The sequence below is a fragment of the Elephas maximus genome, chromosome 25, assembly GCF_024166365.1.
Source record: "Elephas maximus indicus isolate mEleMax1 chromosome 25, mEleMax1 primary haplotype, whole genome shotgun sequence".
In the NCBI taxonomy this organism is placed as follows: domain Eukaryota; kingdom Metazoa; phylum Chordata; class Mammalia; order Proboscidea; family Elephantidae; genus Elephas; species Elephas maximus.
The window spans coordinates 33812230-33838897 of NC_064843.1; the positions used below are offsets into that span (position 1 = coordinate 33812230).

Sequence of the window (26668 nt, forward strand, 5' to 3'; positions counted from 1 at the left end):
ACAGTAACAAGGACTGTGCGAGATAGGCACCATTTCCCTCCCTTTACGGTGGTTGGAAGAATCAAGCAATTTGTGCAAGTTCAGGCTGTGAGGGGCCGAGCCAGAAACATCTACCTATCCGACCACGCAGCGTCACACTCGCGAGGCGGGGCTAGTGCGGAAATGTTGCAGGCTTGGATTCAGAGCCCCCATCGCTACGCACACCGGCCATTTCCGGAGCTTGCCCGGGAGCCTCAGCACGCTTGCGCTGCCCCGCCCCGTGACGTCACTACGGCGTCCCTCCCCTTTCTGGAACGCGAAGCGGCTGAGCGGGCCGGCGGCCATTTTGTGGAGCGGCAAAGGAGGTGGTGACTGCGTTGGGCTCCGGGAAGCCGTTCGGGCTGGGGCTGTCGGCCGCGGGGCGGAGGCACTCGCGTGGGGGGTAACTCGGGTCTGGGTTCGGGTACCGCGCAGCTCTCCCCGGTAAGACTCCCGCAGCCCCGGAACGGACGGGGCTGTGCGGGGCTCGAGCCGCCCCTTGCTGGCCCGGGGCGGGGCATTCGGAGGCCTTCTAGCCCGTCGCAGCGAGCGCCCCACACAAAGGGTCGGGGCAGGGCTGCGGGGGGCCTGGGGCGCCACTTAAACCTGTGAGGCCTGAAGGATGCAAGGAGAACGCAAGAGTCAGGATGAACCTGCGTACCAAGTGGGAACGAAGCCATAGCGAGGACACCCCGTGGTCTGAGGGGGAGGCGGCCAGAGCTGGGAGGCCCAGCAGCCTGCGAACTCACGGGGACTGTATTGAAAACACCTATATCCCGAAATGGAGACGCTCTTCAATACCCCTAATGTGGAAGAGGCTATAAGTACACCTCTTTGTCCTGAAGCGAGCTGATAATCGTAGTGAGAACACTCCGTATTCTCAAAGTGGGAAGGAGGCCCCTGGGGCCTACCACAAAAAGGGACCTACAATCGGGACACCTGTGGGGAGGAAGCTGTAGTCGGCACACCCCTGTGAGTCCCGGAAGGAAGCCTCGGAACTGGCCGCCTCTGGCTCGAAGGTGGAAGGGAGTTGCAGTGAAGTGCTTCCAAGACCCCTCGCTGGTCAGGGGCTTACCCTCGAGGGTCTAGGCAATTTAGGAAGCCGGCCTCTGTAGCAGGGAAGTGGGGGTGAATACATCCCCCAAGGCTGTTATATGCCCAGCCCCTTTGGTCCCAAGTAGCCCAGGAAGGAGCTGCTGTGAGCTGCACCTTTACCACCTTCAATGGGAGGGAGCCTCCGGCACTCAGGAAGGAGAAGACCCAATGGGATAAGGAGAGTGGGTGCTTTTGATGGAGGGCGAAGGCTGGGAGGGGGGCGGAGGGTGCTAGTTTGCAGCCACGTGAAAGGGTGGGAGGGTCTTGAGAAGCTACAGATTAGTGACGGGGATGGACGCTAGTGTGGTAGGTTTAGCTGCTAGTTGAAACTGCTTGGGCTGTTTGTGTGCTTGCACCGTGTGCTTTACAATAAAACAATCTGAGAATCCTCGGTAAGGGTTATCAAGGATTGTTCAACGCTAAACGTCAGCTGGGAGGTGTGTTCTGAGAGGTGCAGGCTCTGTAGGAGAGCTTTTTTGGGCCCTAAAACTCCTTGGCTCTTGAATTCCCAGAAATGACCTAATGTAAATTTGGGCAGTTGGCAGGAACCGTTTTGTAGTTTTCGAGATTAGGTTGATGCTTGTCAATATAACCACCCGGAAAACGTTGAGTGCACCTGAACGTTTGTTGAAGAGAGAGGCTTGTGATTGGAGCTATTTCTGTTACAGCGTGTTGGTCCAGTGGTTTAAAATGGTAATTTTTGCAAAATGAAGTATTAGCAACAGAATTGCCTGAGACGTTGTTATCTGTTTTATATTGTTTATTCATTTCAAAGCGTTTGCAGTTGAAAAAAATCTCACGGGTTTGGACATGTAGGGAAATCTTGTTTTTTCTTTCTTTTTTTTTTTATTATAAAAATATAATACAAGACCGGTTGTACTTGATTTTGAAATTTGGTCGTTTTGATAGAACGGAATGTTTTTGGATTAATGGAAAGTAGTGTGTCCAGGCATTTTCCAAGAATATTAAACATAGTTGGGAAGAACTGTTACAGATGGTTCAAATAATTTGATGGTAATTTAATTTTTGAAGAAAATGAAACAATTGGTGGTGATAATATGAAAGAGTTAATGAGGATGTGCTTAGTATGTTACTGGGCCGTATTTTTTTTTTTTTTAATGAAACAATGCATTTTGTAATCACTTATATGCTCCATTAAATTTTGATTACTTTGTTTATGGATTGTAATGTATAATTTTGGTTTCTCTTATGTTCACATTTGTTAGGTAAAAGATCTGAAGCTTTAGAAACCATTCTGGTAGTTACCTGAAACATTTTGTTACATGATAATATGCAGCATATCCTTTAGGTTTCTTTCACTTTCTTTGACATGCCAGATGTTTCGGTGACTGCATATTGAGAATTTGGGAGTTGTTGGTACCGTTTTTAGGAGTGAAGCTCAATTTTGTGGGCCAGTGTGTTCAAGGTGCTGGAACCTAGTGACAATGTTGACACTGTTTGTATTACATTTTGTAGAGAGCTGCTCCATCACCCGGTTTAGATGAATGTTTTGTAAGGAATAACTTTTAAGTGTCAGTAATTGACTGCCAGAAGATGCTTTTAGATATCGCTCCCTAAAATGCAGAGACAGTTGATCATTTTTATATCTCCTGCCTGACTCACAAGTGCTTATAAATGTTTGTGGATTAAATGAATATTGTTAAATGTTTTAGGCTAACTAAGCAGAGAAGTAAGTTCACCCTTTATAGTTTGACCAGATTTTACTGCGATCACCCATATACCTTTTGGTTTGCATGGAGTTTAATTAAGTTTAAAGCATAAGTCTTAAAATCAATAGTGAAGGTGACTGCAGTTGACTAGGTTATAAGTAATTGTTGCTTTGAAGATTAAATGAAGTAAGATAAAGAAAATTTTTGTTGACACTTGGGGGGACTGAAAAACAATATTAAAGTCAGGTAGAATAAATGTCTTTTGATTTGCTGCCTTTTGAGTACTGAGTGGATGTTAATGGGAAAATTGAGTAATGTATTATAAAAACTATACATCTCATTAGGGTCAGAAATGTTTTATTAGGATGATCCCAGAATATGAAATGTGATCCATTTGGGGGAAGGGGGACAAAATCAAGTGACTCAAGTTGTGGTTGTTTTGTAATGCCTGCCATAACGTGATTATGCTGCTTGTAGTATTGTCCGCATCCTGATTCTCTGTTGCTCATCTCTAAGGTGAACATTTGAGTGGTTGTTGGTTTTTTGTTTCTTTTAGATCTGAAGAACCTAGCTTTGCTGTACCCTGGTTCTTGTTGCTTAAAGACTGATCACTGAACAAAGTTAAAATTCACTTTTGGATATTTGTTACCAGATGAAGAATGGAAATGGTCAGGTTCTAGTTTGTGCCTTAACTTCTTGATAGAGGATTGTTGTCGGACATTTTATTCTGAAATTCCAAGGGATTGGAATGGCTGGTAAATAAGAAAATCTGTCTTGTCATAATAATATGCTAAATTACTTAATTTTGTAGCAGATACTTTTAAATAGTTTGTGTATCTGGTATTTGTAAAGCCGAAGCAAAGCCACTATGTTAGGACTAATTTCTAAGTGGAAAATATACTAAAGCAAACTTCTTATTTGAGATCTTTTGAAGCTTTTGAAGTGAATTTAATGACAAACCAGGCATATTTTCTCCTTCCCTACCCTTATGCTGTATGTATAGGTAAAACATGTATTTATATGTTTTGTTGCCTAGAATTCAGTGTTAATCCTTTAAAAATTCATCAAAGCTTAAGGTTAGTGGAATGAATTTTTCATTTTGTGATCTTGTGTTCATTTGCTAGCTGGCATTTAGAACACAGGATTGATTCGGTTCCTCTGTTAAATTATTGTGCTTTTTACAAAATGAAGTGTTGAAAAACCACAGAATAAAAATTAAAAAATCATAAAAGTACTTCAGTTTCCATTTGAAGGAAGTAGTACGACACCAAGGGTTGTGAAGTTCTGTGTTCTAGCTTTGACTTTCTGTATAATTTTCGTTGATACAGGGTGGGATGGGGCTTCCTCTTTGCTGAAATAGAAAAGAATCACAAGTTGATATATAGATTGATGTTGTTTTTCTGGTTGAACGCATAACACAAAATAATCATTTGCCAGATACAACTGAGGATTGTAACCTTTCATTGTCAGTGAAAAGTTTCCTCTATGTTAAAGTAATTTCTGGCAACCCTTTAGAGATTTTTGAAAATGGGTTTCACTCTGGGCTTAACTGACTGATCCAGAACTTGTTCTTCTCCAGATAGACAGATGTGGTTTCTTGGTTCTGGTAGGGAAGAGGCTAAGGAAAGTTTCCCTTAACTCCCAGGGCGCACGTCCTGGCCCCAAGCCAGACCTTTTGAATTGGAATCTTAACTGGGGGATTAAACATTTATCACATGTGCTTCAGTCAAAAATTACCCTGATTCTATAGTTCGTAGGGCCAAACATAAATTTAGAAGTGAATGTTGCCATAATTCATGCTCTTCCCCGTTGGGCAGAGCCTTGTAAGCTTTTTTTCTGTTTCAGATTTAGTTTTGTGGTCCATTGGATAAAATACTAGTTGTGGCTTTTAAATGAAGAGTTTTTAAACTCTTCAGTCTTAATTAGTAAGGATAGAGTTGTACAACATATAAAAGATTGATACAGTGCCCTGAGCATTTAAAAGCATTGTTCATGATGTTTGGTTAGTTTTTTGTCGCAAAACAGTCTCACTGTTTAGTAATTCGAGTAGTTGGCTAGGTTTTTAGCTTGTCTTTTAGAAGAAATGTTACTTTTTGGTGATGAATTAAGTTTGCTGGTGGTCTTTTGATTTTGAAAGATGTCAATTAAAAATGAGCATTGTTCTGATAAGTAGTCTATTGATAGTTCTATTAATAGTGGCCATTTTTTCTGACTGTTTCTCTGAATTAAAAAAATGACCTTTTGAATAGAGTCGTCTTATAGTTTGGTCATATATTGCTTGTGTTTTGTTCATAACATCATTAGTTTGGAAGAAATTGCAGTAAAAGATAAGCGGCCTGTATTTACTTTGCGAAATACTCTTAATATGCCAGACATTTTTAGGTTTTTTTTTTTTTTTTTTTTAACCCCAGTTTCTCGGAACTCTTTTGGTGTTAGAGGAAAAGGTGCTTTTCCTTAATATTTTGAACCCCAGTGGTTTAACTAGGAATTAGCCCTTATACCCAGAAATTTCACTTCATGTATGTTTTGTGGCGTCTGATGTTATTTTGGTGTGAAAGAAAGTATGTTGGAAGTAATTGCAGTAATTTCCATGTACCCTTAAATTGATGACTTAATTTGTTCAGGAACTGTTATTATGTGAACATGTACTTTTTCATCAAAAATTTGTTGGGAACCTGGGGAAATATGCAGCAGTTGGACTTGTGTTAACAGTTTTCTGGACTTCTTCATGATACTCTTTTTATTAGACCCAACTGGTTTCATCATCAAGTGATAAAAGCAATTACCAGCTGTGAAGCTGAGCTTTATGACTGCTTTCAATTCATTCTGGACTAATTTTGACACATTCTTCATATATGTAAATATATGATGTTTTGAGAGATACTCAAATTTGAAATCAATTCCAAGTAATAATTGTGTGGGATTTTGGTCCATATTGTTCCCCTTTCCCCCCTCCTTCGTACGCATTCTAATGAAGTACTCTGGTGGTTTCAGACTCGCCTTCTTAATGTACAGTTCAGTGTGGCCTGTGCGTGTTGTTTTGTGTTTCCTGCATTGATTTTTGCCTCCGTTTATTCTCTATTGCAGTCTAAAAGTTGGTTTTAATTGGTTGCCCACAGGATTGACTTGGCCTCTACTTCTTGTTAAGAAAATACATCTCTTGTTTTATCAGGTAAGAGATTTTGAATAGAGGGCTTGTTTTTATACAAAATAAAATGAGATGGCTTAAATAACACGAAAATATGGGTAGTAACTAAAATTGTCCCTTTTTTTCAAGCTTATCTGAGGGATGGAGTTGGGGGTTGGGTGGACTGTGTGCCTTAAACAGTTGTTGCCTCTTCAGGGGTCAGTTTATATGGATGCATTTCTCCTGCTGCATTCCTGATTGTTAGGCAGTAAGTAGCTGGTTTTTCCTCAGTAGCATTCTAGACTTAATTATAAATACACGTGCTTGTTATTGGTATGGTTATTCATATCCACTAGAGGTATAGTTATAGATACTGGGCTATATGTTTTAGACTACAAATTTTAGACTTTAGAAGGAAGCTCAGTGATTGGAATCTAATCCTCTTGTTTAGTTAACTAAGTTAGGCTCAAGAAGAGTTAAAATGACTTATCCAAGGTTAGACAGGTACTTAGCAGAACAGCAGATGTTATTTCATATTTTTCAAAACCTAAAAACTAAGTGTTTTCCTCTGCAGGTAGCTTTATGAATAAAGGGTTTCGCTTTATTTTGATTTAATCTTCAGCCCTCTTCTAACTGGTAACTGAGGCAGATTTTCGGTATCATGTTTTTATGTGTACCTTGTATAGACTTTCACTAAATTCCTTCTTTCATCAGCAGATGGTTTAAAGACTTACTGTGTATGTCACTTTAGCCCTGTGTATAATTTATGTGTTCTTGGGACCATATCAGGTTCTCATTTTATTGTCCCAGTGCAGACTAGCAGATCTTTCTCAAGATGTTTGTGATACCTAGATTATCCATGATGTTTCCCAATATAAATTGATTTAGTATTTTTTGAAGTTGAATGGGAATGCTGTCTCAATTTTGCATATAGCCATGTATTCTAGAGTCAGTAAGGAATGAGGATTTTGTTTATGACCTGGAACCTTCTTGATGAACTTCCTTATAGGCTGCTAAATAATAAATAAAGGGGAAAAGAATCCGCGTTGCTGTGTTTCGTGTTTTAAGTGTTTTTCTTATTGACTCTTGCAGACCAAAAGTGAAAAAGCTTCCCCCCTTAATCCCCAGGTTTCTAGTGTTTTATAACTGCTAACTGAAAGATTCCAGGTTCATGGCCACCTGGGGTCACCTCAGAAGAAAGGCCTGGCAGTCTTTCCAAAAAATAAGGCATACCTGAGCACTGTTCTACTCTGACGTACATGAGTCAGAATTGACTCGATGGCAACTGGTTTATAATAGCTTCAAAAAGAGCATTCTTTGTTTGCCAGTCACATTTTCTGGATTAATCTAAGATGGCTTTTATTTTTGTGTATGTGTGTATGGGAAAATGGTTAGAGACAAACCATATATTGTGTGTACAGCAATCATAATATTGAGATATATTTATAGACTTTGTTGCATTCAGGTAGTATTCATATAGATAATACTTGACATTGAAGAACTGTGCTTTCATGGAGTTATAGAAATCTTAGAGCTTGAAGGAAACGTTGCCCCTTCTGGTGCTCTTGTTTGAGAAATCATAAAACCAAAGTTCAAATAATCTGTAACTTCCCTGAGGTCACAGAGCCAGTTAATAGGCATATTTTTAAAAGTTGATTTTTAAGATGGCTTGGAAAATAACTTATGTTGTTGACCACATTAATTTCAAATTAATTTGACTTTATGAAGGGCTGCCCTTCAATTTGGACTTGGAAGCCATCAGAATTGAAATTTGACTTAAATTGGGGGGAAGCTTTTCTTTTTGATTAGATCAAAATGGACAAGATCTAAGGAGATCAGTGCGCAACCAGAGATCCTACAGGAGTTTTATGTTGGGTCAGGGACTATAACAGTAGTTGAGTAAAGTTCACATTTTACCTTCTCTAATATAAAAACACGAGAAAATCCTCATTTTACTTACCTATAGGAAAAACCAAGACGCCCCCCCGCCCCAGTTTTTTTTCTTTCCTTCCTTTCTTTTAATGGAGGGCTTAGGAATGAGTCCTTGGACCTGAGTTTTTATTAAAACAGCTACGGCGAACTGACTGTAACTAGGTTCTCCTTTTTGAGGTGATAATATATATATCTAACTCAGATTTTGGCTATTCAGTATTCCTTTTGGAGTCTTAATATGTATTAATCTTGTTAGTAATAATTCCATATGTAGTTTTATTTAATAAGTAGAGCTGTAAGGCTGATTGAAGAGTTTTAGTATGAAATCTGGAATCAATTCTCATTTGAGACTTGAAACTACTTTATAGTATTCTAGTTTTCTGTTTTTGTTGGATTTTGAGACTGAGCCATGTAAAATGACACTGGTGGTAATGCCATGAAGTTGTCAAGTTTATAGGGAAGACACTAAGCTATTTTTTTTTGTTCCTTTTGTTGTTTGGCTTTTTAAATTTTTATTTTTGGTGAAAATATTTATATAACTAAACCCACTCCCATTCCACAGTTTTCTACACATAATGATCAAGGACATTGGTAAAAGTCTTCACATTGTGTCAGCAGTCTCGTTATTTCTGTTCTAGTTGTTTCACTTGCTAAGCCAATTTTAAATAGTAATTTTCATGCATCCTTTGCATGTTTTTCCCTTATAGATTGTTAAACTTTGTTTCTTGATTCATTGTACACATTTCTTTTAAATCTTACTGACTAATCAGTGGTTTGAGTGATGTGATTGGTGATTTTACTGTTCTATGGTTCTTTTTTCCTGAAACTTTTGAGTCTTGGGACTGAACTTCTAATTGTTTCCTGAATTAATGCCTTTGGAAGTTGAAATTGTCTGGGTTTTACATTGTAAATGGCATGTAATGTTCAGTTTTTAGAATATCCAAATTAAAGACATTGCCTGTGTTAGCTCAAAGGGAATATTTGAGGGCCTGATATGGTAGTTGGCCTTTCTTGTAGCTAAAAACTTGGTGTGATAAACAGGAGTCTGACCTGGCCGTTGCCTTTTCTCATCTGCAGGTGTGTGTGGTTTCAGCGCAGCATGGCTGTGGTCATCCGTTTGCAAGGTCTCCCGATTGTGGCGGGGACCATGGACATTCGCCACTTCTTCTCTGGATTGACCATCCCTGATGGGGGCGTGCATATTGTAGGGGGTGAACTGGGTGAGGCTTTCATCGTTTTTGCCACTGATGAAGATGCAAGGCTTGGTATGATGCGCACAGGTGGTACAATTAAAGGGTCAAAAGTAACACTATTGTTGAGTAGTAAAACGGAAATGCAAAATATGATTGAACTGAGCCGTAGACGTTTTGAAACTGCCAACTTAGATATGCCACCAGCAAATGCTAGTAGATCAGGACCGCCACCTAGCTCAGGAATGAGTGGCAGGGTAAACTTGCCTACAACAGTACCCAACTTTAATAATCCTTCACCCTCTATAGTTACTGCCACCACTTCTGTTCATGAAAGCAACAAAAACATACAGACATTTTCCACAGCCAGCATAGGAACAGCCCCTCCAAATATGGGGAGTTCTTTTGGGAGCCCAACATTTAGCTCGACCATTCCGAGCACAGCTTCGCCAATGAACACAGTCCCACCGCCACCAATTCCTCCAATCCCAACGATACCATCTTTGCCACCGATGCCATCCATTCCCCCAATACCGGTTCCTCCTCCAGTACCCACATTGCCTCCCGTGCCTCCTGTGCCCCCAATCCCCCCAGTCCCTTCTGTGCCACCCATGACCACACTGCCACCCATGTCAGGCATGCCGCCCTTGAACCCACCGCCTGTGGCACCTCTACCTGCTGGAATGAATGGCTCTGGAGCACCTGTGAATCTGAACAGTAACCTGAACCCTATGTTTCTGGGTCCTTTGAATCCTGTTAATCCTATCCAGATGAACTCTCAAAACAGTGTGAAGCCACTTTCCATCAACCCTGATGATCTGTATGTCAGTGTGCATGGAATGCCCTTTTCTGCAATGGAAAATGATGTGAGAGATTTTTTCCATGGGCTCCGTGTTGATGCAGTACATTTGTTGAAAGATCATGTAGGTCGAAATAATGGGAATGGATTGGTTAAGTTTCTTTCCCCTCAAGATACATTTGAAGCTTTGAAAAGAAACCGAATGCTGATGATTCAACGCTATGTGGAAGTTAGCCCTGCCACAGAGAGACAGTGGGTAGCTGCTGGAGGCCATATCACTTTTAAGCAAAGTTTGGGACCTTCTGGACAAGCCCATCCCCCTCCTCAGACACTTCCCAGATCAAAATCACCCAGTGGGCAGAAAAGATCAAGGTCAAGATCACCACAGGAGGCTGGCTTTTGTGTTTACTTGAAAGGGCTACCATTTGAAGCAGAAAACAAACATGTCATTGATTTTTTTAAAAAGTTAGATATTGTGGAAGATAGTATTTATATAGCTTATGGACCCAATGGGAAAGCAACTGGTGAAGGCTTTGTAGAGTTCAGGAATGAGGCTGACTATAAGGCTGCCCTTTGTCGCCATAAACAGTACATGGGCAATCGCTTTATTCAAGTTCACCCAATTACTAAGAAAGGTATGCTTGAAAAGATAGATATGATTAGAAAAAGACTGCAGAACTTCAGCTATGACCAGAGGGAAATGATGTTAAACCCGGAGGGGGATGTCAGCTCTGCCAAAGTCTGTGCACACATAACAAATATTCCCTTCAGCATTACCAAGATGGATGTTCTTCAGTTCCTGGAGGGAATCCCAGTGGATGAAAATGCTGTACACGTTCTTGTTGATAACAATGGGCAAGGTCTAGGACAGGCATTGGTTCAGTTTAAGAATGAAGATGATGCACGTAAGTCTGAACGCTTACACCGTAAAAAACTTAATGGGAGAGAAGCTTTTGTCCATGTAGTTACCCTAGAAGACATGAGAGAGATTGAAAAAAATCCCCCTGCCCAAGGAAAAAAAGGATTAAAGATGCCTATGCCAGGTAATCCTCCAGTTCCAGGAATGTCTGGTGCAGGAATGCCTGGCACCGGAATGCCAGGTGCAGGAGTGCCCAGTGTGGGAGTGCCTGGCGCGGGAGTGCCGGGTGCTGGAGTGCCCGGCCCTGGAGTGCCTGGCGCGGGAGTGCCCGGTGCCGGAATGCCTGGTGCCGGAATGCCCGGCGCCGGAATGCCGGGTGCCGGAATGCCTGGCGCTGGAATGCCTGGTGCTGGAATTCCTGGTGCTGGAATCCCCGGTACAGGAATGCCTGGTGTAGGAATGCCTGGTGCAGGAGGTGAAGAGCATGCTTTCCTGACTGTAGGCTCAAAGGAGGCCAACAATGGGCCTCCATTTAATTTTCCTGGTAATTTCAGTGGGTCTAATGCTTTTGGGCCACCACTCCCTCCTCCAGGATTAGGAGGGGCCTTTGGTGATGCTAGGCCTGGTATGCCTTCAGTCGGAAACAGTGGTTTGCCTGGTTTAGGACTGGATGTTCCAGGTTTTGGAAGTGGACCAAATAATTTAAGTGGGCCATCAGGATTTGGAGGGGGCCCTCAGAATTTTGGAAATGGCCCTGGTAGTTTAGGTGGCCCCCCAAACTTTGGAGGTGGCCCTCCTGGTCTTGGAAATGCCCCTGGGCACATGAGTGGGCCGCCAGCCTTTGGGCCTGGGCCTGGGCCTGGGCCTGGCCCAATCCACATTGGGGGTCCCCCTGGCTTTGGATCTAGTTCTGGAAAACCAGGACCAACAGTCATTAAAGTGCAGAACATGCCCTTCACTGTGTCTATAGATGAGATTTTAGATTTCTTTTATGGCTATCAAGTAATCCCAGGCTCGGTGTGTTTAAAATACAATGAAAAAGGTATGCCCACAGGTGAAGCCATGGTGGCCTTTGAGTCTCGGGATGAAGCCACAGCTGCTGTCATTGATTTAAATGACAGGCCTATAGGGTCAAGGAAAGTAAAACTTATATTAGGATAGCTGTTCACATCAGTTCTTTGTAGGGTAGCTCTTCATAGTGCTGTGATTAATGCATCAAGATTGTTTTCCTAGTATTTCCAGGTTAGGAGCTGTGGATTGTTTCAATTGCAAATAGATTGGTTTTTCCATAACATAATAGCATTGGTTGCCTGTTTACAGAAGACTCATTACCAGGATAAACATTGCTGTGTATTACAGTAGAGCTATCTGGAGAGAACACAAAAATGATTTTGGCATACCATTAGAGAAACTGTTTGTAAAACTCAAATGACTGCATAAAGCTTATCAAGGAGTCTAGATTGGTTTTGTTTTATACCATATGGGATGACGAAAATAGAAACGTCAGTAGAGCTCATTGAGGGTGCTCTTGCCAGCCACTGAAAAATTGAAATTGGCTACTCTTGGAATTTGGTTTAAAGCTGGACAGATTTGCTTTGTTATAGGGTCAAATCTTTGTCTAAAGTCCTCATTTTCTTTAAAATTGAATAAAATCTCTGTATACAGATTCATTGTATGTACCTTTATTGCTTCTTGAGGTTCTTGCTATATTAGACAGTCCTGCTTCTGATGTTGCTGCTTTGTTTGCCTAATTGACTCATTTGTAAATGAGCAGAATTGTGTTTTGTTTGTTTGCTTGTTTTTTTAATATAAAACTCCATACTTGGTTTATGCTGTGACCTTGAACTTTGATTTCTAATGTCACACAACTGTGTGAAATAAGACTTGCCACAAAAATAAAATATGGAATCCTCTACCTACCAGAAGTTTTTTTGGTTTGACCACCAAGTTTTAGTTTAGGTAGTTTAAAAATTGTTCATGTTGTTTGGGTGGCTTTGAAAACCAGAAACCACTTTTAATAATCAGTGTTTAAGATGCTTGATTTGAAATCCTGTCCATGATGAACTACTTGTTCTGGCAATTTCCTTCTGTCCCAATTTATGTGAAATTTTGGGCTATATGTTAACTAAGGTCCATTCATAAGAAAGCATTATATTTTCTAGTTTTTAAAACTGAAGTTGAAGTTCTTAGCTTTGTTAGCAGTGGTATTACAGAACAAAAGATGTACAAGCTAGTCCGTAGGTTGATACGCATTTAATCCTGTTTCTTGGAGGTTTCTTGGCATAGTTGTTCGATTAGGAGCCTGCTTACAAAAATTCTTCATACAGACTACAAGTGCAGCTGCTAGAGGGGAGAGAATTGAGGCCCTTGCCCTTTCATACTCTTTTATTTGACATTTGGGACACTAAGGGAGGAGGACCGCATAGGTTCTGGTTGATAAGTGTCCTTGTCATGAAAACATTAGCCTTAAAACATCCTGCTCACTGCACAGAAGGCACTACTTAGGTTTACTTTCCTTCTTAGTTAAAATGTCCTTAAGATGTGTCATGTTCTTAACAAACCTACAGAGTGGGAGATTGGTAAGATATCATGAAAAACAAATTTTGTCTTTTGCATGGCCCAGTTGTTTTGGTTTGAAACATCCCCAACATTTCTGCAAATCAATGTACTCATAAAGGAGCAGCCTTCTTAAACAAGTACTTCCTATTAAAAAAATTATAGTGCCTTCTTGATGTTGCAAGTCAGGGGAATACTGAAATAAAGCGTCGTGTAATTTAGAGCTTACGAGTGACAGCAGCTTAATTTGTGTGATAAGATTTGGAAAGCCTTTTCAATACTACATTCTTAGAGGTGTGACAGTACAGGATTTTTGTTTAGGGAAAAGGATTGTTCGGACTTTTCACAGAAGAGGTGTCTGCGTTGTGGGTCTTTGGATAATTCACTAATACAAATTTGCTTTGACAGATCCCTAGATACATTGTCTCTTCAATTTAAAAAGCATTATGATGTTTGTATATGCTGTTTAAGTTTTCTGTTAAGTAATCATTTCTCATTCCAAAGAGTGCAAAAAACGTCAGCGCTTCTTGGGAGTCTTTTATTTCAATTATAGATTTTTTTTCTCATTGGAAAACTGACAATTTTCATTTTAGAAAAATGAGTTGTTTGAAGATGAAAGTCTTTTTTCACAATTTATTTTGGTTCTATGTTCGTGCATCTTATTAAATATTTCATATACTTTATTGCAACTACTTTGTTATTTCTACATCTTAGATAAATGCTGAAAAGGAATACCTGACTTAATTGTTCATCAAAGTAAATAAAATAGTGGTTTGTGTAGAAATCAGAGAGAACTATGTTTCATATTTGGTTGAATCACAACAGTACTTTTTTTGTTGTGAAATGTAATTAAATGCTATGCCCTCTGGAACTTGATTTTTGTGTATCTGAGACTTATTAACAGTGCTAACTGCTAAGCACATTGTTTATCTTGTTCTGAGTATTGGGAGTTTCATTTTTAAAAAAATTATTGAAAATATGTTCTGTGAAACTTCTTATATCCCTCTTCAAATTTTCTCACAAGAAGTAGGTTTGGGATGGAAATGAATTTACGTTATTTTCTCATTCGATTTGTATGGTATGAAGGATTTGTAAAGTTTTGCTTAAAGTTGTGTGCATCTGTAAACACTATCATGATATTTTTAATTTTCTGTGTAAATTTTATTGTCTGCTTTTGGTGACTCTTACATTAATGGAAGAGAATCTTTTAGGCTTATTTTTCTCTCCCCTATGCTGAGTTTTTATTGGTGTTATTTTTCTTTTGGTTTAAAGGAATAAGAAAAATCTACAAAATGTATTTTATAAATAATTTGTAAATTTTCTGAATTTTAGTGAAACATTTAGTTCGCAGCAGAATTTAAAGGTGTGTTCTGTGTATACTATAGTTTGTACAATCACTAGTGGGTTTTTTTTTTTAATGTAACACAGAGTTGAGTGAAAGTTATTAGCTTTGTATTCTTAAGTTGTCCTGGCATCAATAATGAAAATTCCATTAGAAAACTTTATTCAGAATTTCACAGAGTAATATTCAGTGTAGTTAAGGTCAGTCTTAACCCACTGGATGAAAACCTAGGGCTGCGTATGGAAGTGAGCAAACACATACATGTTGGGTGGAGATAGCCACCTTGGGTAACATTAAGGTTGCATGAAGGCCTTACAGGCTCCGATTACTGGGTTCTGTGACTGTATAGGTGTGGGTCAAGTGTGTAAAAAATTTTAAGAAATCCACTAATTAATTTTAAGAATATTTGAAAAATGAGTAAAGAAAATGTAAAATTGCTGCTAGTCAAATCTTGGAAAGAATTTCTGGCAGTAATCACTTTTAAAAATTATTTCCCATCTTTGCAAAATTGCTACACTTATTGTTTTATTGGCAGTTCTATAGTAGTCCAAACTTTAGAATCCAAACAGTAAAATGGCTCATTGCCAATATAGCCTGAATATTGCCGGCAAATGCTGCCTTGGCACCCTTCAGCAGAGGATTTCATTTATAAAGATGGAGCCTTTAACACTGTTCAATAAACTTATCACAAAATAAACAGGCTGATGCTTTTAATGCTTTAAATGCACAAGAGTACTGAGCTCTAAGCTGCGCTTCCTATGGGGATGTGAAGTCACCATCTTAAAACATTATTGGGTGTTTTTTGTTTTTTAACTCTGGAAAATACCTTGTGCCTTTGGAAAGATTGATTTGGTGGTCTTGGTGGTAACAATTGTTGCTTATCCTTGTCTGCTAATGCTGAAGTATGGAAAGAAGAGGACACCTGGAAAAGCAGGGAGGAAACTTGATCCTGGGTCAAACCCCATGGTGTCCACCTTTTCAGAATTTAATTTTATTATGTGTGTTTTGTTAGCAAGCTACTTCGTTATGTGGATTCAGAAAGAACTGGAAACCAGCTGCTCCTTTTCACAGAAGGAGTTTTAAAGGGGGCTGTGAATATACACTGATTGCAGTAGGAAGCAGGGCAAGAAGTCCTTAGGTTGTCAGTTGCACACACCCTTAAAGCTTTGTTTTTCTCTTTTTGTTTGTTTTTGCATTGGTATGTGAGGTATTTGAGGTGGGAAAGAAGGGAGAGAAATCAAAAACATTGCTGCTTTCTGACATTGTTGCCCTGATTTTATCGTTTTCACATTTGTACTTCTACAGAGAAAGTTAACAAATGAAAAGTTTCCGTAAATTCTAGTGTCCCCCACGTCCACCTTTTTTTTTTTTTTTAAATCTATACTGGAGTTGCAAAGAAACTAGTGGACGGTTGCTTATAACCAAAGCCCTTGGAAAATGTTTATAGTTTTTATCTTTATCATAAAAGTGTAGCCTGTATTTGAGTTTGAATACTCAGCTTAATTTAAGGGGTTTCTATCAGCCATAATTATTCCAGGTAATATCTGAGCTGTCTTAAAATTATCAAGGTTTGACTAAGCATTTGAAAAATTACTACCTACAGAGATCCAGAATAGCCTTACCATCTGAAATGAATGAACTGTGGTAATACGTCTTTTGTTTTCATGCTCGCTCAGGAAGCTCACTCACTTTTATAATTCATTGTGGTCTGCTTTCTAGTGGTTTATATCAAAAAACAGCTTATCAATTATGTGCATCACTACCATTCTCTTGCCCACCCCCAGAAGTAGAGCTTGCTTTTAATGGGATGTTATTGAATCCAAACTCAGGGCTATCTTTTTTTATTCAAAAATTGCTTGGTTTCACTTTAGTCTTTTTAGAGTAAAATCTGATTGATCACATTGATTTACTGTAAAATGTTTTGGAAAGAGTACTCTGGTGGTGGCACAATTCTGTGATGTTGTTGTGACTGTTCTGAGAAGCCTCTTTCTTCTGGTCAGCAACATAAGCAAGTTGATCAGCAGTTGGTGCCTGCTCAGGTAAATGTTAATGCTTTACTGTGCTGTTCCTGGGTTTATTCTCAGCACTTGAAGCTACTGTGTGCCAGAGAATCTCACAAGCATCCTTTTCTGGATCAACGTAACTAGCAACGAGCAACCGAGGTAGCATTGTTTTTCTATGTATTGCTCTACTATTACAGAGTCCAGAAGGGCCAAAAGGCCACCTGATGTAGGCATTCCAGCCCCAGGGAGGGAAGAATAGCACCTTAAAAGTCTGGGGACAGGAAATAGCACTGAGGAAAATCCCATTCAGCACTATTTCTTGAATTCTGTCAAGTCCCAGGGACCTCCACCCAGTGAAATTATTGAATGTTATAGCATAGAGACTCTGCACACAGCAGCTATAGAAAAGTAACCGGCACAGTAGAGCATGAGTTGGCACCTCAGCTCTTTCCAGACATCTAGGCTCTGACCGTTCTGACCTTAGTAACTTAATAGTTTAGTGTCATTTTTCCTAATCAGCTGATGGCTTGTCATTCCACGTTGAGAGAAGGCAGGGGTGACTATCTGGGGAAAATGGAGCAATGACCAGCAAGAGAACATAATTCAGTATGAACAAAACCAAAGACTTTGAATGAGTTTAACTCATCCCAAGAGTGAGCTATACTGTATTCAAATATCCTGCTCTTGGAGTTTAAGTCCATCTTCATTTAAGTCTGTTCTCTTGTACCCTTGCTTGTATAGTAGATCTGCTAGTAACCAGGACTATGAGTTATTCAACTGAAGCCCACTCACTGCCATCCACGTAGTCCCAGCCTCCTATTCAAGGGGGGAGGGGATAGTTCACTCATAGCTCTTGATGAGTGAATATTTGTGCTACATATCAAATGTGAGTAACAACCACACTGTGCCACCATGAGTCACCTGTTACTCCCCACATAGAGGGAAAGGCCTGAGAAGGGTAAAGAAAATCAGTGACTTAAGGGGTCTAAAAGTATACTACTGCCGTAAATTCTGCTGATGTCCTTGTTTTGTTTTGTTCCGCTTGGGAGGAGTGAGTTAATGACACCCTTCACTCTCCCGAACATGGGTTTGCCATTCAGGGGTGGTCACTTCCTTATTTTTAACTCTCTTCTGTGGTGTGGCCCGTGGAACCAGTAGAGTCCCTCTGTTAAAAATCTGGCTAAAGTGGAAAGATTAATGCTACTCCTACTTGCTGGAACAATGATCCTGTAGGGCAGAATAGAACTTCCCCTGTAGGGTTTCCAAGGCTGTAATCTTTATAGAAGTGGCTGCCACATCTTTCTCAGAGTAGCTGGTGGGTTCAAACACTGACCTTTCAGGTTAGCTGAGCACTTAGCCACTGCGCCACCAGGGCTTAATGAAACAGATACTGCCAGTTACCTTTGCTTTGACCGTTGGATTAACAGATGGGTTTCAAAGCCTTCTACTTAATGAGATTGGAAACATCTATTGGCTTTGAGTTTTTAACACAAGTTTTCCTGGATCTACAGCTTTAGCCATAGTTATGTCCCATACTCACAATAAAAATTTTGAGCAGTGTTGTGCATCCTAGCACTTACTGTCTGTCCTTCAAGAATTTAAAATCCTAAATTACATAAGTTCTCAGTCGTGTGTAGTCACCATTCTCATGTACCCCATCATCATCCTGTTGCCGTGGAGGTGATTCCAACTCAATGATCCTATAGGACAGGGTAGAACTGCTCCCATAGGGTTTCCAAGGAGTGGCTGGTGGATTCGAACTGCTGACCTTTTGGTTAGCAGCCAAGCTCTTAATCAGTGTGCCACCAGGGCTCCCCATATGCCATATGAACTGGGTAGAAGCTTTCCTGGCTAGTTGCTTCCAAAGACCCTTTGCCATCGAGTCGATTCCAACTCATATCGACCCGATAGGACAGAGTAGAAGTGCCCTATAGATTTTCCAAGGAGCGCCTGGTGGTTTCAAACTTCTCACCTTTTGGTTAGGAGGCATAGCACTTATCCACTACACCACCAAGGCCTTGGCTAGTTGCTTAATGATGGTTGAAACAAACAAATGTGTAAGCTAACCAAGATTCTTGGAGAGAAAACAGTAATTTAGTAATAAAGCGATTAATAGTGTGAGAAAACACGGTGGCACTGTCTAAAATGGGCCTGCTCTGGAAGCTCATGTTGAGCCTCTCTCTGATGGCCGCCTGCAGTCTGAGTGGCATGACTGAGCTGAATTGTCAGGGCAGGCAGTGAGGGTTCTGCGGGTGTCCTGGCCCAGCATAGGGATAGAACCTTTTGTCTCTTTAGTAATCTTTTGACTAATTGCTAAATACCACTTATAAACAAGTGCTATAATAAGACATTCAGTAACACTCCAGAATTTAGTGAGCTTCCCCCAGTATAACCACTTACATGCACAGTTGACTGCCTGATAATGTTTTCTAGTTTAGGATAGATTTGTTACCCATTAACCTGCTGCTGTCAAGTTGATTCCTGCTCATAGCGACCTTGTAGGACAGAGTAAAACTGCACCATAGGTTTTTCAAATCTTTACTCTTACAGAAGCAGCCATATCTTTCTCCTGCGGAGCGGCTGGTGGCTTCAAACTGCAAACTTTTGGGTTAGCAGCTGAGCACTTTGACCACTGCACCACCAGGGTTCCTTAGATTTGTTACAGTTTTATCTTTTTTCTATATGAAATGTCTACCCCTTGGCCCTAGTTTAATCCTCTAGACCAGCTCTGTCCAGAAGAACTTTCTCCAATGAACGTGTTCTAATTTGTACTCATGTGGTAATTAATAGCCATGTGTCTACCATATGGACAGTGCAGTTCTTAGACTCCTAGAATAACAGAAAGCTCCCTTTTTCTGTCACATCTAAGTAGCACCATCTAATAGAAATATGAGCCACATACATATTTTAAAATTTTCTGGTAGCCACATTTAAAAAGTAAACAGATGAAATTAATGTTTCGTTTAGCCCAGTATGTCTGAAATACTACTATTTCAACATAATCTGTATAAAATTATACAGCACATCTTGATTTGAACTAAATATATTTCAGGTGCTCAATAGTCACATGTGGCTAGGAGCTACCATTTTTTGAGCAACACAAATTTAGAATATTAAAAAAAAAAATTCTTCCCTGTTCCTATCTCCTCTAGCTTTGCTGCCTTTTCTACCTGCATTTTTTCAGTCCTGATTAAATTTTGTTCTGAGCATTTCTCCTGACTTTTCCACTTCTATTGTGTTTGCAGTTTTTTTCAAGAGAACTGCCTTAGTCACCTTTTTCATAGCCCACACTGGAGATTAGCTAGGTGACAGTTTCACCTTGTAAAATCAGTCCTGCACCAAAAGCAGCAGAACTAGAATCCCCGAATCCGAACACAATGGCAAATAGGTAAACCAGTCTGTGGCTATAATATAGTTCCCCTATTGTTGAAATGGAGCTGTGGTGGCACAGTGGTTTAGAATTTGGCTGCTAACCAAAAGATGGGCAGTTTGAATCCACGAGCTGCTCCTTGGAAACCGAATGGGGCAGTTCAACTCTGTCCTATAGGGTCGCTATTAGTTGGAATGGAGTTGACAGCAACAGGTTTGCTGTTTTTGGTATTGTTGAAATCCTTCCTTTTTAATTTCGTCTTGGTTGCCCCTAACATGCAAATTCTGAAGAGCAACCCATCTTATCTCCTAAGTACAAGTGAATCCTGGTGGGGGGCCTCACATTATGAAAAATTGTTAGATTTCCTGGCGTGCCGCTTTTGTTAGTCAGTTCTTCAGGCATAGATTGTATTACACTCTGGAGATGCAGAAGTTCTTGGCAATGCCTCTGACCTGGAGATACTTAGGAGGGTGGTCCAGTACTGTTGTCTCAGACAGTAGAGAGACAGGGGTCTATTAAAAGAGTGTAGATTCCATTGGAGCAGAATGTGGGTAGAACTGACTAGCCAGTACATGTTCTTTGAAGATTTTGATATAAATCACATTTTCTTAAGGCAAACCCTACCTTATTTGCACTGTTCATACTTATTATGTAAAATGTGTCCCTTTGATGAATTCCTAAGATGTGGAGTTCAGCAATTCCTCCATTCATGCCCCAGCAGTCAGACAAATAGGGAGAAAGTGTGGTGGATGCAGAATTAATTTCTGTCTGTGTGTAAGGCTAGTAAGATAGGGTATGGAGGGAGGCCACATGAACCTCCTCACATCTGTTTTAGTGACCAAGTGGACTTCAGGGTGGACTGGATTGCAAGATGTGAGCTGCTGCTAAGATGGGTGGATATAGAATTCACATTCTCAGGGAATGAGGTCATGGTTCTATCACTTAGTTACTGTGTGACCCAGAACAAGTCATTTCCCTTCTCTGACCTCAGTGTTTTCTTTTGCAAAAAAGGATTAAACTAGGTAATCTCTTAACCACTTTTAAACTTCTGTGAGTCTGTGAATCCAGCCATTCTTTTTTTCTGGAAATCTGCAGTGAATTTGAATGTTAAACACAGGCCACTACCCTGCTGCTTTTTCTGAGTGTTATAGTTACCCACACTGCAGCTTTAAACTTCACCAAGAGAGAAAAAAAAGGGAAGATTTCATTTCCCCCTTTGGGGGCTGTTCTGACCTGCCAGTTAGGTCCTGTGGAGCAGGGAGACCAGAGGCCTCCTCCTTGGGATCCCACGAACCAACAAGCAGTTAATGATAACTGCAAATGGATCCGAGGGTGCACTCACCTATTTGTGAACCCCAAAAAGAGGAACATCTAACACACTGGCACTAGTACCAGGTAGGGGCCACTTTCCATAGTCGGTCTCATTTAATCCCTACAATAATCCTGTAAAATTGGTATTATCTCCACTTTACAGATGGAGAAACCCAGGGAAAGAGAAGCAAAACAACTTGTCAAGGTCTCGTTGCTACTGAGGGTACCCAAAAACTCGTTGCCATCGAGTCAATTCCGACTCATAGTGACCCTATAGGACAGAGTAGAACTGCCCCACAGAGTTTCCAAGGAGCGCCTGGTGGATTCGAACTGCCAACCTTTTGGTTAGCAGACATAGCTCTTAACCACTACACCACCAGGGTTTCTGACTGAGGGGTAAAAAAAAAAATTATTCAGTCATAGACTACCTGCATGACTCCAGAGGCAGAGCTCCTCTCTGACTTTTTGGGAAGATGCAGGAGGCCACTGGCAGTGTTTTTCTGTCAGGGTCCTGAGCCTACTGGAGAAGGGCTCCAGCCTGACTCCAATGTCTCTTCAGTTCACCAACTCCCAAGTACAGTGTAGAGGGGCAGACAGACAGCATGACCTGTTGGTTGATAACGCTTCTTGGCATCTACAGCCAACCTTATTGTTGCATAGTGAGACCTGGACTTTTGAGATAAGTATGTGGAGGAGTTGAGTAAGTATGTTCAGCGTTTCAGCAGAGAAAGACTTTCCTTTCCTCCCACTTCGATACAGTCCTGTCCTGCTTGAAGATCATGTATCCTTAGTTTGTTTCCGTATATCCAGTGCTCTTCAAGCTAGGTTCTCTTTGAAGATTTGGGCACGGGTTAGATATATTCAACTTTGCTAAGTTTTTTTTTGGGGGGGGGGCAATGAAAATATCTTTTAATTTTTTTTCCTTTTTTTTAATTGTGCTTTAAGCAAAAGTTTACAATTAAATCCATCTCTCATACAAAAACTTACACACACGTTGTTATATGACCCTAATTGCTCTCTCTCTGATGTGACAGCACACTCCTCTCCACCCTGGATTTCCCATGTGCATTCCACCAGCTCCTGTCCCCTTCTGCCTTCTCATCTCGCCTGCAGACAGCTGCCCAGATAGTCTCATATGTCTCCTTGAGCTAAGAAACACTGCTCACCAGTATTAATTTAGGTCTCATAGTCCATGAGTCGGAATCGACTTGATGGCAGTGGGTTTGTTTTTTGGGGGTTTAGTCCAGTCTAATCTTTTCTGCAGAGTTGGCTTCGGGAATGGTTTTAGTTTTGGGCTAACAGAGAGTCTGGGGGCCATGTCCTCTGGGGTCCTTCCAGTCTCAGACTATTAAGTCTGGTCTTTTTACTAGAATTTGAGTTCTGCATCCCGCTTTTCTCCTGCTCCTTCAGGAATTCTCTGTTGTGTTTGGATAAGTCTTTGGGGATGTTGGGGTTGGATCAGTGGCTTCCAAACTTGACCTTCACACGTTACAGCAGAATTGGAAAACTGTGGCTCCTATCTTTGCCTTTTCCCATTTTTCACTTTTAGTGTGCACAGGCACATTTTAAACTTTGCAGTGTTTTGCCAAATACTGCTTGGTAGCCAGACTTTTAGTAGTACATGGATCTAAACCAAATTATTGTTTGAAGTTTAATTCATGAACACAATCTTAATAGCCTTATAGGGTCGCTATGAGTTGGAATCGTCTCCATGGCAGTGGGTTTTTTGGTTAGTCGTATGTATGAATAAAGGTGATGTGTTGTTTTTTAGTAAGGATTTGCATTTTTGGCTTGGTTTGACCTGTGAGAAGTGTCCTTGGGGATGCCAGTATAAATTTGGAAAATCCCTGGGTTTGAGAGAGAAGCAGGAATAAGAAAAATTGTCTTCATGGCTCTCTGGGAGGCAGAGAAAGAAGAGAATGGTGGGGTGGGGGAATAGTTTGTCTTTTCAATCAGTGGATTTATCAGATAGTGATTTCTCCATTGAAAACATGAAGGATTACGTGATTTGCTTTCAAGTCTTGATCCAGCATCTTGGGCTGCCCCAGCATGCCAAGGTAGGCAACAGGAGCACGAGCATGGCTTTGGTTTATTGAAGGAGTGATCCCGCCACCCAGAAACTTTGACACTGTATTCCTCCTCCTTGCAGCGTGCTCTTTGACTGAAGGATCTCTGCAACTTCTGTGTCATTACCTGGGGCGGGCAAGGGACTAATGGAAATTGAATGCTGGTGCCTGGTTAGGCTGTTCAGAGTGGAAGAGGTTAGTGTAACTCCTGGGCTTGAAGGACTGATGAATGATCCCAGCTCACCTGGTATAGAATTGGATCTAACTGGACTCAGGAAAAAAGATCTTTAAATCTATGAAGAGCACAGCAGCACTTTGAACCAGTTCTGGGTTTTTTTTTTTTAACCTCTGCTGAAAATTTGCATTTCTAACAAGTTCCCTGCTAAGAATTTGCATTTCACTCCAGATATAACCCAAACCCATTGCTGTGACGTCAATTCCAACTCAGCGATCTTATAGGACTGAGTAGAACTGCCCCATACGGTTTCTAAGGAGTGCCTGGTGGATTTGAACTGCCGATCTTTATGGTTAGCAGCTCTTAACAGCTATGCCGCCAGGGTTTCACCCCAGATGTACTGAATCAAAATCTATATTTTAACAAGATCCCCACGTGATTCTAATGTATACCTTCCTGGGAACCTGAAATGCAAATTCTTAGCAGGGAACTTGTTAGAAGTACAAATTCTCAGCAGGGGTTAGAACCCAAAGGAACCGGTTTGAAGCCCAGTTATTCCCTCTTCTCTGTCAACTGTTGTGTGTAGATAAACTGGCTTGTGGGGGAGGGGAAGGGTCACCCTAATTTTTAGCATTTGTCTAATTCTGTGATTTCAAACCTTTACTGTTGCCATCTGCTTAAACAGTTCCTTAATATTTCACAATTTACTTTTGCAAGCTCTACAAGCCTGTTCCAGTACACTGCTGCAAACTTCCCTCACGTGTTTTGAATTCCCATTATGTGCTCAGGTCTTCATGTGATATAGGAGATGCTGAAGCAGCATTTGTTCTAAAAAAGTTTGTCATATCTTTGACAGGCGAGGAACTGGAAACTGACAATATAATTGTGTGGTATAGACTGAGTATAATAGTCCAGAAACAGGAAGTTTTTGAGTGCTGGAGAGATCGCGAAAAGGGGGGCATATATATGAGAGTAATGTTTGAAGGATGGTAATAGTTCCAGACCTTGTGCCAAGCACCGTACATGCATTATTTAAGTTAATTTTCAGAAAATAGATAATATCCCCACTTGACACCTGAGGAACCTGAGGCTTAATGAGAGTATTTTGCCCAAGTTACATAGGTAGGACATCATTGTGGTGGAGTATATTGGCTAGAAAGGAGTAAGCTGGTATTTGGAGCCTAGTCACCTTCCAGAACCCATGCTCTTGTCCATTACATCAGATTGCTGTGGAAGAATATATAAGAAAGGAGGCTTTTCCAGGAGAGGATACAGGTAGCCCCCAGCTTATGATGTAGCCGAGTTACTGTGAACTACACTTAAAACGATTGTCTTTTTTGTGTGTGTGCGTCTTATTGTGTTAGTAATATGTCCTACAGAGGATGTTGCAGTGTGTAATTTGCTGATGTCATCATCTGTGTAAGTTCATATGTAATGTTTCCAGCCCCCAAAGACAAAGATCAGATTTGTAAAGATACTGATAATAAAAAAAATTAAATATTCAACTTAATGTCAGAACTGACTTAAGACAGAGTCGTCGGAATGGAGCCCTGTCATAAGTCTGAGACTACCTATATATGAGAAACTGGGTTTTGTCTTAGAGTGTTGGATTAGAGTCAGGGAAGGTCTCTGACTTTACTACAGAGAACAGATTGGAAGGAATTTAGAGTGGAAACAAGGAGACTAGTTAGAAGGCTATTACAGACATCTAGGCAAGATATGGAGCCCTGTTAGTGCAGTGGTTAAGAGCTATGGCTGCTATCCAAAAAGGTCAGTAGTTCAAATCCACCAACTGATCCTAGGGAACCCTATGGGGCAGCTCTATCCTGTCCTACAGGGTCACTATGAGTTGAAATTGACTCAGTGGCAACTGGTTTTAGGTAAGATATACTGATGACAGAAGAGGATGCACAAAGACCTGGCAAGATCTCTTACAAAAATAAGAAGCTTAAATGATAACAATTTCTAAGATTTCTCTTGACTTATTTGGATGTGATATTTAATAAGGTTTTGTAAAATTTAAGTCCAGAAGTGTTAATCATGATGGCATCAGATGAAAAGTGAATCCCTGAGTGGTGTTAACTGTTAACATGCACAGCTGCTAACTGAAAGGTTGGAGGTTTGGGTCCACCCAGAGGCACCTCAGAGGGAGGGTCTGGTGATCTACTTCCAAAAATATCAGTCACTAGAAACCCTATGAGCACAGTTATACTCTGACACACATGAGATTGCCATGAGTCAGAATCGACTCCACAGCAGCTGGATGGAGAAGAAAAGCAAATGAGACTGATTTAGAGTTCAAAGGATATAGGATGATAGAATGACATAAAGCAGGAGTTTTAATCACAGATGATCTCCAATAAGAGGTAGGCTTAGAACTAGATTTTAAAGGAGATAAACCAGATTTGGAAGAGGTTAATAGTCCCGTGGATTAGATAATTTAAAAGGGAATATGTTTCATATGATAGAAAACTGCAAATTATAAAGATATCCTTCTAAAGAGTTGGTAATTCCAATGAGAAAGAAAAGGAGACAGATCTGTGCAAAACAAACCAGCATGGTTGCAGCATGGTTGCTGGCCTCAGAGTAGACCCCAGCGCAATGTAATGGCATCAGTGAGAGGCCAGCCCCAGATGTGATACTGAAGTACACATGTGCCCAAGAAATTCCAAGTTCAAAGAAGAGACTGAAAAAGGATGGAACTGGACCAGCTTTGGTAGTAGACTAGGGAAGAATGCCCCAGTCCTCCCCCACAAATTGAAGCCTGGCATAGGAAGTAGCTCCTGGCTCACTGCATGCGTTTGGCTCAGACCAGAGCCTCTCTGGGGATCTCTGAGAAGTCATGGAGTGAGGAAAAGGCAGCAGCCCCAGTTGTTGCCTGTAATCTCACTACCACAGGTAATCACTGCTAATACTTCTGTAGTTCACAACAGAATCTTAGCAGGGATCAACATTCCTGTATTTTTCTCCCGGCATTTTATTATGAAAACTTTCAACATACTGAGAAGTTGAAAAAGTTGTGCAGAAACTACATATATAGTTACTATTTAGATTCTATATATTTTTTCTATATTTTACCCTATACGTGCTGATTCAATAATTTCATTTTTGAATGCATTTCAGAGAAGTTGCAGGCATTAGTATACTTCACCCCT

At 40.7% G+C, this 26668-nt stretch overlaps 2 protein-coding genes across 3 annotated transcripts in view; both read left to right on the forward strand.

Annotated features, from left to right (window-relative positions):
* The first annotated feature begins 336 nt into the window (after positions 1-336).
* The window catches only part of CPNE1 (copine 1), a 38114-nt gene continuing 11782 nt past the window's right edge, over positions 337-26668 (forward strand). Inside the window, exon 1 of one of the 2 annotated variants that reach the window (XM_049868880.1) lies at positions 337-421. The gene's annotated coding sequence lies outside the window, so the exon portion shown is untranslated. Of the gene's footprint in view, positions 422-8971; positions 9063-26668 lie in introns of those variants that run through there. The other variant, XM_049868881.1, reaches the window with a different exon arrangement.
* On the forward strand, positions 5871-15962 carry RBM12 (RNA binding motif protein 12). Its single transcript, XM_049868879.1, has 2 exons — positions 5871-5955; positions 8920-15962. Exon 2 carries the CDS (start codon positions 8942-8944, stop codon positions 11849-11851), a length of 2910 nt encoding a protein of 969 aa, XP_049724836.1. The 5' UTR covers positions 5871-5955; positions 8920-8941; the 3' UTR covers positions 11852-15962.

Coding starts and splice junctions, on each gene's coding strand:
- RBM12 (XM_049868879.1), top strand. CDS start 8,942: ATGGCTGTGGTCATCCGTTTGCAAGGTCTCCCGATTGTGGCGGGGACC.